At 46.6% G+C, this 11,168-nt stretch overlaps 1 protein-coding gene across 4 annotated transcripts in view; it reads right to left on the reverse strand.

The window, feature by feature from the left end:
* Positions 1-11,168, reverse strand: part of ITCH (itchy E3 ubiquitin protein ligase) — a 181,076-nt gene that overhangs the window by 42,837 nt on the left and 127,071 nt on the right. For all 4 annotated transcript variants that reach the window (XM_019513092.1, XM_019513094.1, XM_019513091.1 and 1 more), the window contains exons 13-16: positions 7,229-7,313; positions 5,242-5,370; positions 4,493-4,565; positions 3,418-3,489 (exon numbers count right to left, since the gene is read on the reverse strand). In XM_019513092.1, coding sequence (XP_019368637.1) covers positions 3,418-3,489; positions 4,493-4,565; positions 5,242-5,370; positions 7,229-7,313 — 359 coding nt within the window. The remainder of the gene's footprint in view (positions 1-3,417; positions 3,490-4,492; positions 4,566-5,241; positions 5,371-7,228; positions 7,314-11,168) is intronic.

Consider the following 11,168-nt stretch of genomic DNA (forward strand, 5'->3'; position numbering starts at 1 on the left):
TGCCCTTTTGCTGCCTTTCCTCTGAGATGGGATGGACTTTGCTTACGCATCCAGGATTGCTCCCTTGAGGAGCAACCACTCGTCCTGAACTCCTCTCCCCTTTGGGCTGTTGCCCTTTAGGGCCTCAGTGACAAGCCTCCTTAGCTTGTCAAAGTCAGCTTTCCTGAAGTCGAGGACTTCTGTATTACTGACTGACTTGCCAGCTTTACGGCAGATGGTGAAGGTGATCAGCTTGTGGTCATTGTCACCTAGCTTCCCTTCGATCAGTAGGTCACTGATTAGGTCGTCCCCGGTTGCCAGTACCAGGTCGAGCAGCGCTTCACCTCTTGTCGGCCCGCAGACTTCCTGCTTCAGATAGAGATCATCTACGCACGAAAGAAAGGTTTGCGACTGCTCGGATTTGGCTGAGCGCTCCTCTCATGAGATGTCTGGGTAGTTAAAGTCTCCCATGACAACCATACACTGGGAGTGTGTGGTCTCAGCCAATTCTCTGGCAAACTCCTGGTCAAGGCCTTGACCCTGGGTAGGGGGTCTGTAGTAGACTCCCACACCCTGGTATCCCCTGTGCCATGTTCCCCATGGATTTTAACCCAGAGGGTCTCAAGTCTTCCACCATCATAAAATTGATTTTATCTGGTTTGCCAGCAGGTGGCAATCCTGCGGAGCAAGCTCTGGGTGAGGTGTGCTCAGGCCCTGGCCTCTGCTGGCAGGCAGTGGCTTTGGCCTCAGCTGGCACCGCAGGGGATGCTGGGTGGAAGCAGCCTGGCCCATCTGGCCACCTGTGAGATACAGTCTGGCCTGCCCAGGGCCTGTAGGGCCGGACTCCATCTCCCAGGCATTGCAGAGGATGCTAGGCAGAAGCAGCTCCATCTGCCTGCCCAGCACTGTGCAGCACTAGCAGAGAGCAGGGCCCGCTATACAGTGCCAGGTGGGCAGGCAGGGCTGCTTCAGCCCAGTGTCCCACACCTGGGAGATGAAGTCCAACCCTACAGGCCTTGAGCATGTCGTGTTTGGATGCTGGCCTGTGCTGGTGGGTGATGCCCAGGGTCTGTGGATGCCCAGGAGGCACTGGGCAGAAGCAGCTCCACCTGCCTGCCTGGCATCATATGGCATGCCGTAGGCAACCCACATTCTAGCCCGGGTGGCTCTGGCTGCCATGGGGTTCTGGGTGAGGCTGTTTCTGCCCAGTATCCTCCACAGCACCAGCAGAGACCACGTCCAGGAGGGCGGGGGAGCAGGTGGGCTTATGCTCCTGCTGCTGCTCTGGCATTAGCCCTGGCTTGGCTGTGGGAGTGTGCACACACACGTGTGCGTGCGTGCATGTGCGCAGTCCTTAACAGCACACTAAACTCATTAAGTGGCCCTCCAACCCAAACAACTGCCCACTCCTGCTTTTGGATTAGCAAGTACTGGGGATTCCAAGGGAGACGGGCAAAATTGTGTTGTCTAAAGAGAGCATTCTCCATTTTGTTGTACTGATTTATCTAAGAATGGCTCTTTAGTTATGCATTCAGTCAGTGGTGCCCAATCTGTCTGGCCCCATGGGCTGGATGACTGGCACAGAGCTGGCTGGATCAGGCCAGTGTTGGGGTCAGTCTGCAGTCAGACTGACCCCAAAGATTGATCTGGCCTATGTAGCTCCCCAGAGGCATAGCAAGGTTGCCCATGACCAGGACAACCTCAATGCATGGAGTAGCATTGGCTGCAACCATGCTAATGGCAGTGGTGCGATGGTGGTTATTTTTGCACCTTGCCTCTCAAAAAAAGACCCCTCATTCAGTTACTGGGGTTCCCCCTTGGTCTAGAAATTTGGCAGCAGGGAAGTGGTGGCAATGTTAATTGCTACCAGAAATACAGCAATTGATGTTGCCACTGCTCCCCTCAACAAGATTTCTGGATCCATGGGAAGCCCCACAGACCAGATGACTGGTTCAGTGGGCTGGGTCCAGCTCACAGGCAGTAGGTCAAGCACCACTGCACTTTTCTGTTCAAGACTTTCACTGAAGTGCATCTTTTGGTAGCACTGTGTATGCTGGCTGGTTAACTATCCTATGTAATTAAACTATCAGAATAAAATCTGACCCTCATTTTGCAAAATCATATCAGGTAGAATGGAATTATAATCAAAGGAAGCATTAACAGGTTTATTAGTTTGAAACATCAGAACCTTCTGGGCCAAGCTTGGACTAGCATGATAGTTAATGCTGAAACTTGCCCAAGTTTCCTCACAATCCTTGGAATTTATGGGAGCATGAACATCTAGTAATCTACCCAGTAATCTACCTTGTGTCCAGAAGATGAAGATGGCAACCAACAATAAACCTGGACTCAAACTTCCTCTAGAAGACATTAATTTCTTGTTTTAGTCAGCTGCAAATATATCTAATTCTTTGACATCCCCACCTGCAAAAGATGCCTTGCAGGATTTAGTTCTTTACAGTCCACTTGTCCACAGATTAACAGCTGAGTTGATCTTTCAGGACACTGTGCAAGCCCCATAAATACACAGCCACTGATGTAATATGATGTTGAATGTGCCACTTCCACAAACTAACAGCTTCTTTGCAGAAGAAAAATGACCATGCTTTTCTCTGCATAGTGTTAGGGTGACAGTATTTGGATCTTGGGGAGCATTGGATTTGCAGCTGAATAAAAGGCCATCACCTGTGGCCTAGCAAAGCTGCTAACCACAAGGCAGGATGGTATGTTAAAAGTAACAGTGCAAAATGCTTAGGCAAGCATTTCCCTAACAATGTAGTACTGTTGTAAGATATATAGCTCATGGTGTAAAAAGAACAGGAGGCAAACCACCAGCTATTGTTAGGAGATAAAGCAAAAGCAAGACCTTGGAGATGGTGAAGAAATCAGCAAGAAACTGCAAGTGACCAAAAGAAGAAGAGGTCAGAGTCTTAGGCATGCACTCATAACAAAAAGACATGTAAATAAATGAAATGCATAGGTAATTCCATGCTACTGAAGTAAACAGTAAACAGAGGCGGGGTTTAAAATGGGAAGGACTAAGGGTAGAACAAAGGGACAAAGTTGGGGTAAATGTTAATGAGCATAAGCCAAGGTGTATAAGTATGGAAAGAACTAATGTTTGTGGCTGCTCCCTGGTTTTTTTGGAGCTCGCCCGAAACCATCTCCACTTTGAATAAAGCTGTTGACAAGCAATGTGTGCAGGTGATGTGTGATGGCATCGATCTGTTGTCTCCCTAGTTGTTGGGCATCACATGGAGTCGGGGTCTAACACATAGTATTATAAGAACTAATATTTTGTCTGTATCATTTTACCTTCTTTAACTGGTTATCAAAAAAACTCAAGGCACCTATTCAAATTCAGCTATAATGTTCAAAATATCTTCTCTGTTCAGCTTTGTACAATGAATAAACCAACCTGGCTTAATAATACAATACCTGCTGAAACGAATCCTCAAACAAAGTCTTTCTGCTCACTGTAATCTTTATGTGTTGCGGCATAGCCAGTTGCTGAAATGCACAAATATTTCAAACATGAAATACATGTAGTTTTAAATGACTGTTTTAAACAACATTCAAACAAAGTAACTGGAAATTGTAAAAGGGACAAGGTCATCTCACTAGGCTAGAAAAGACAATAAACAGCAGGTCTGGATTTTCAACTTTTTCCTAGGAGCAATTTGCTATTTGTTATTCATGGCTACAGTAAAGCCCACAGGATCTCATATGCCAGTTCTGAACAGGTTCCAGTGACATAACATATTATTACCTCCTGCAAATCAATAATTACTTCTCAATAAGAGAAACACCCTACCCAAATTTTATTAAAAATTGAGAGTTTTGCACCATATTTACATTACATTTATCTTCCTCATAAAATACAAACCACCAAATAATTGATGCAGTATCTCTGCTAGTTCTCAAAGGCTCTTAACTCATTTTATGCTTTGGGCCTAAGAAGTTTTTGATCATATGCTAAAGACCAAGGTATTTTTTTCTCTCAACACATAGGAGGTTTTGAAAATCAAGAAGGTGCATCAGAATGAGACTATACCATCTTGTCCCGTAGTACATGATTGATGTTTCAAAAATAAATCAAAATATATAGACTTTTTTGAAGCTTCTGGACTTTGTACTTTATAGGTATGTTATCACAGATAAAATTGCATCTTACTTATCTTAACTTAAATCCACTATATTAGTCTTTGTATACACTTCTCAGAATTAACAGCAGAAATAAGATAATTTCCCTTGATCAGTTTTGAAAGCTATTACTTGTACAAAACATCAATGACAATGAAGTGCACCTTCGTTTTAAAAAACTTTAAAAAGCAATAAAGAAGTTGTTTAAACCTTATTTTAAAAACTCATGACAATCTGTATTAATTATACATTTAGACTTTATTAGCTTAAATCACTTTAATCCATGTTCTAAGTGCTTCCACTGTCACTATTTGGCTGAAGCTTTACTGAATGCATTCTTAACATTTTTAATGTGAAATATTTTCTTTACCTGACACCAAAATCGGAAATATTGGACCTTTGCCTTGAAGTCACGCACATAGGCTATCTGGGGTCCATTGTCTCTGGAACCAGGAAGAAAAAATAAGCTATGAAAATATTTCTGAAACTCATGATACCACTGCTTGCAAACTCTTACACCTATGCCAGTGCTCAGTAGCCTTTTAAAGCCACAGGGTGGATTGAGTTAGTTTGGGTCAGAGACAGGCAGGCACTGGGACGGGACCCAGCCACTCCTGCCAATTTTCCCCACAGTGGCACAGGGACAGAACCCACAGCCAAGGCTTGCCCCCATGGTGGCAGAAGAAAGTGCCTGCTGCCAAAACCCCTTGCTGCTGAATGCCACTGAAACCTTATGACTGCAAGCCACATAAAATGGTTCACAGGGGTTGTCAACCCCTGATTTATTCTGTCATTTCGTTTATCTGGTTGGCAAAGCAAAACCATTTTCTAACAGGAGGTGTTTGCTTGGAAAAAGCCATGGTTTGCTTTTTAAAGAAAAATTTTTTTAAAAGAAAATTTGTAACTTAAATAAATAAATAAATGAGAGAGGGAGAGGGAGAGGGAGAGAGAACGTTCCTCTTACTGCTTGGCTGGAAGGATTATAAACTTTCTGACATAAATTTGCAAAACATTTTAAGAGCTATTTATTAAAAACCCAGTGTATGTTTTCTTAAAAAAAAAAGAAAAGAACCATAAAACCAAAACAAACCAACCATCCAAACAAGCAAAAACACTTACAAAGCAGACTTTCCAGTGCGGGGATCTATGTATGTTGTAGTTCTTCTATTGTGATCCACAAAATATGGAATGCCATCTACCGTAAATCTCATTTCCCAGCCTTCTGGTAAGGGCTTCTCATTTAACTGACTACAGGGCACAAGAAAATACAAGGTAATCAAGTTAATGCACGCTATTAAAATACCACATGCAAGGACAGCAGAAATTAGGAAGAATGCTAGAAAAGTTCTGGAAGTTTCTAAGAGGAATTTTTGTTTGATTTTTATTCTGTCTGGTTTGAATCTTCCGTTCTAAAGCCAGATACCACTATCAGCACTAGTGTAACTGAGGTAAAGATGGGTAGCACACAAGGTGCTGACTTGTGGGGGGTGAAAAGGGGAAGAGAAAAATAGTCAGTGCTACTGCTGGCTGGCCATACCACTGAAGCCAGCACCAGCACCCAGGAGCTACTCTGCCCCAAGCACTAAACTGTCATTATCTCTCTGATTATAAGGTCAGAGGACTACCTCATCAGTTTTGCAGCTATTTTCTCTCCCCAAATTGAAGAGTTCTGTATGACAGTGAATGAAATTTAGGTTTAAAAAAAAAAATCACTATTAAACAGAATTTGCTACTACTCATTATCATCATCCTCAGAAAGGTGAAAGATATAACAAATCAGAGTCCACATTGAAAAGGCAGACTATGCTGAACTTTGTGAAAATGACCAAGAAATGATAAAAGTAACTTAGAAATAGCAAAATAATACTGTTAAGTTTTATATCCATCCTTCATAAATTTAAGATGGCCTCAGATCATGGGCAAGCAATATCTGGCGCACAGGCCAGATCTAGCCAGCAGTGGACTCCACATTCCAGCAGCCCCTGCCCTATGGCTGGGGCTGGTCTCCATGGAGACCCCAGCCACACCTGCCCTGTGAGAGAGCAAGGCTGGGGTTGCCATGGAGATCGGCCCCAGCCACCCTGGCAGGGTAGTGCTGTGGCTGCTCCAGAGCTACCGGGATCTTGCAGTGGGGGCAGCTTTGCCTGGGGCAGGGCGGAGCTACGATCTGCAGCCTACATGCTCCAGGCAGGGGTGCGCAAGCAGATCGTGGCTCTGTCCTGGCTTGGGACCAGGCTATTACCACTGCAAGAAGCTGGGGCAGAGCCTCAATCTGCTGCTTGCATGCCTCTTCCCAGAGAGCAGCTCTGCCCTGGCCCTGGACCAAGCTGCCTCCGCTGCAAGCTCGGAAGCAGCCCCCTGCCCTGCCAGCACAGCTGCAGCCAGTCTCCATGGCAATCCCAGCCTTGCCCTATCACAGTGAAGGTGGAGCTGCGGTCTCCATGGTCACTGGCTCCAGCCATGTGGGCAGGGGCTGCTGGGAAATGGAGTCTGGCTGCTGGCTGGATCTACAATCCCACCCCCACCAGATACTGCATTTTAAATTGTTCATGTTGTCTCATTTGAAGTCAAGAGGAAGAACTATTAAAGTAAAAAGTCCTTTTATTAATTCCAACCCCCCAAATAAAGTTCATAATGGCCTCTTATTTTTAAAAGATAGGGATTTTTTTCTGTTTCTATCAGTGTTAAACAGTAAAAAGGTGTTGCTGTTAAGCAATGCTCTTGTAACAGCCTGCATGCTTTTTAAGTGAACTTGTCTGAAGAGACTGCAGAGAGCAGTAAGATATAATCCAATCTTTAGTTGTCAGAAATCATAGCATCATAAGAAAGCAGGGCTGGAAGGTACCTCATGAGGTCATCTAGTCCAGCCCCCTGCTCAAGGCAGGATCACCCCCCTAACTAAACCATCCCAAGCCAAGAGTCTGCCTAACCTGATCTTGAAAATTTCAAGGGATGGAGATTCTCTACAACTGGTCTGGGTAGCCTGTTCCAATGCTTATTGATCCTCATAGTCAGAAAATGCTTTCTAGTTCTCAGCCTGGCTAACATAATACTTATAAAAGTATATTAAAGTTTAATGTGAAATTATGTAAATTAAAATTCTTACCCTTGACTTCTGGGATCTTCCCACTGTGTGATACGTGTGTTGTGATTGACAAAATATACCCTGCCATTGTTATCAGTTCTTTTTTCTGAGAAGAAATTAAAATTTGAAATTTTAATATACGTTTAAATTAACCTGAGGCTAAAAGAATCAATCAGCACACCTACTGGCAATGTCTACTTTCTTTAGGGTATACAGCTTGTCTAAAACTTAACATGGCTGAATCTTCACCTTGGTCTCCAAATCATCAGTCCTTGCCAGTTTCTCCACAAGAGTATTCTAGGATATGCAACCTGATAGTGGAAGGTACTGGACTGTATCATAACCTACCTTCAACAAGAGTACTGAAGGTGTTCATCTGATAGAATCCTTAGAACCTAGTCCCTACTCTGAAGAGTTTCTCTATTTTGGATCCGTAGAACATCCAGCACAAGACGACCCTAATTCTGATAAAGAGCTTTGGACAGAGGCATAACACAAAAAAAGCATCCTAAAAATGACAGAATTTATAGCTATTTCTGCCCCTTTATGAAATGCTTTTTTTTCAGCAGGTACCCAAAATAAGGTCTTTGACACGTTATATTTTTGTGATATATATGTTGTTTTAGTGCAACAAAAGTGCATCTACACTTTGACTGCTGCTTTCTGTGCTAAAGAAAGGCACATCCACCACAAAAATGGCAGATCCATGACAAAAAGTTGCTGTTTCAAACAGCAACTTCTTTGTTGTACAAAACTTTTTCACACCAAACTTAACATTGTGCCAAGGGTGAGGGAGGAAGGGAGAGCAGCTGGCAAGTTTTCAGGGTGCCTATCCGAGACATTACAACAGCCATCGTGGCTGCCAGTGCTGGATCTTGCTGGAGCTCTGGTAGTAGCTGTAGGCGTTTAATACACATGCTCCGGGAGTGGGGGGGTGGGGTGAGGGTGGGACATTTTAATTAGAGCAGCTCTAAGAGCTGCTGTAATTAAAAGCACCCAGAATGTCACATGTATCAGCACCCCGCCACCATTTTTCAGCATGGGGATGCTGATACATGTGATGCTGGAGCATGGTGATTACCATGCTCCAACAGGCTCTATTAAGTGAGTATGCTCTGATGCGCTGTAATTAAAGTTCCCCTATGTTACTATGGGAATAAACACCACTATTGCCAGACCCCTACGAAAAGCTAGGGTTCTGACAGGGGCAACAATGCTTTCAGAATCCCCCCCGTGCTGCTTTGTGGTGCTGAGCAGCCCTGATGTACCAGTGCCTTGCCCCTGTCCATGACGTTGCCCCTTACTCCTGACCCACAGGCCCCCCAGCACTGCTGGTACCCCTCACTCCCTACAGCCCTATAGGTGCCCTGCACTCCCAACCCACAGATCCTTGGGCCATCCCAGTGCCCCTCACTCTCAACCCATAGCCCTCATGCCCCAACCCACATTCCACCACCCCCCAGTCCTGCTGGTGTCCCTCACTCTTGACCTGTGGGAGGTGGTGGCTGACACAGCTGGAGTAAAGCACGGAGCCCAGCTCCCCCACCCCTGCGGGCAGCATGGCTAAAGTTGAGCCTGGGAGGGGGGGGAAGGGGAATGGGAGGCAGGCTGCTGGCTGTGGGCTTAGGGGTCCCTGCCCTGCTACCCTCCCCCAGGTGCCTCTGCAGCCCAGCGGGTGGGACCCAGTGCAGCAGGACAGAGTGGGGCAGGGAAGCTTGGTGCTGCTGCCAGTAGCCCTGTGCCTCCATAACCAGGTGATCCCTGCCTGCCCAGCAGCAGTGGAGGGCAAAACTCTATGCCACTGCCGTCACTGTGGCCAGGCAGGCATAGGGTGCCTCATTATGGTGGTGCAGGGCTCCTGGTGGCAGCACTGAGCTTCCCTGCCCTGCTGTGTGGGGTCCTGACTGCTGGGTTGCAGAGACCCCCAGGGAAGGGAAGCAGGGCAGGGAGCCCTGAGTTCACAGCAGACAGTCTGCCTCCAGGTCCACCCTGTGCACAAATCTGGGGGGTATGTGCCCCCTCATGCACTCCCCACCCCGGAAGTGTGCATAGCAGTGGGGATCTGGCCCCCTGTCGGCCCCTGGACTAGCCACTCATGGCTCTGTCACGCTTCCCTCACAGGCCCTGTGGCTGTGCATTCCCACCTCAGGCCCCATGGACTGCTCTGGCTGGGCGGTGCCCCCAGCCCTGCACAACTCCCTCTCTTTCTACAATGTATCCTTCACTCCCCCACTCCCCATCTGACTTGGATAGAGCTGCAGGAGCTGCTCTCCATGCTGCCTGGCTGCCGTGTGCATGCACATGGCACCCCCTGCTTGATTGCCCTCCTCCTGCTCCCCCTAGTCCCAAGCAGCCCCTTGCAGGCTGGAACTCTGCCAGCCTGCAACGGGAAACCCATGGTTTCCAGCATTTTTCTTTTTAAAAGGGGGGGGAACAACAACAACAACAACAACAACAAAAACACATCTTTCTTCTTTAAAAGGGAAAATCTGCACTTTTCCTTAAAAGGAAAAAATCCACATTTTTCCCTGGTGAGCAGAAAACCTGGATCCCTACTTCTTAATCTTTGCTGCTGCAGCTGGCTTGCAGACACCCCATCAGCTATTGTTATGACAGCAAGAGCTGTTTGAGTGAACCTATCCTCCTCACTAACATGAACTCCTAGAGGCAGGGAAAGTTAAGAGACAGTGCTGTATCACTCCCTGGTTGGAGAACATGCTTTGCTGCAGCTTTGTCTCACTCCTACCAGGGGGCTGGCACCTGCGCATACCCCTCAGTGATATATTTTCTGTTGTGCTACAAACTGGAAAACTCCAGATTTGCACTTTTCCAGTTTAGCTTACTTAGACTCAACAGTCTATTGCTCTCAATTTAAAAACCCATACATCTATTTTTTCCTTGCATTCCTTCACGTGATATTATAAATCCCAAACATCTGCGTTATTGTGATGGGTCTTCATACCCAACTGGCTAATGTAAGAGCTGGCAGAGGTCATCACACAGTCCTTGGCCTAGCTGCATGAGCATGCGTGGTCGTCTGGCCAGGTGCCGGGGGATTGGAAACTAGCTAATGTAGTCTCCATTTTTAAGAAAGGGAGGAAGGAGGACCCAAGTAACTATAGGCCTGTAAGCCTCACCATGGTACTCGGGAAGATCTTAGAGAAAATCATCAAGGAGCACATCTGTGGGGGGCCAGCAAGGGAGATCATGCTCAGGGGCAATCAGCATGGGTTCCCCAAAGGCAGGTCCTGCCTGACCAACCTGATTGCCTCTTTATGACCAGGTAACTAAATCCTTGGATGATGGTGTCGCCATGGATGTAGTCTTTCTAGACTCAAAGAAGGCCTTTGACACTGTCTCTCACCCCATTCTCAGTAATAAAATAAGCAACTGTGGCATTGATGCCTACACAGTTGGATGGGTAAAAAACTGGATGATGGGGCACACCCCGAGGGTAGCGGTGGATGGGCTGTACTCAACCTAGTGAGATGTGAGCAGTGGGGTCCCGCAGGGCTCAGTCCTTGGGCCTGCCCTGTTTAACATCTTCATAAGTGACCTGGATGAGGGCGTTGAAAGCACATTGTCCAAGTTTGCTGATGACACTAAGATGTGGGGCGTGGTGGGCACACTTGAAGGGAGAGAGAGGCTGCAACTAGATTTAGACAGACTACAAAAGTGGGCAGATGAGAATAGGATGGGGTTCAACATGGACAAATGCAGGGTGCTGCACCTTGGGAGAAGGAATCCACAGCATACATACAGGCTGGGGAGTTCTCCTCTTGAAAGCACAGAGGTAGAAAGGGATCTTGGAGTCATTATTGACTCCAAGATGAACATGAGCCGCCAATGCCAGACCGCAGCCAGCAAGGCCAGCCATACTTTGTCATACATCCAAAGATGCATCTCAAGCTGGTCCAGAGAGGTGATACTCCCCCTCTATGTGACACTGGTCAGGCCACAA

Source organism: Gavialis gangeticus, unplaced genomic scaffold (assembly GCF_001723915.1).
Source record: "Gavialis gangeticus isolate Ggan-Ray unplaced genomic scaffold, GavGan_comp1, whole genome shotgun sequence".
Lineage (NCBI taxonomy): Eukaryota > Metazoa > Chordata > Crocodylia > Gavialidae > Gavialis > Gavialis gangeticus.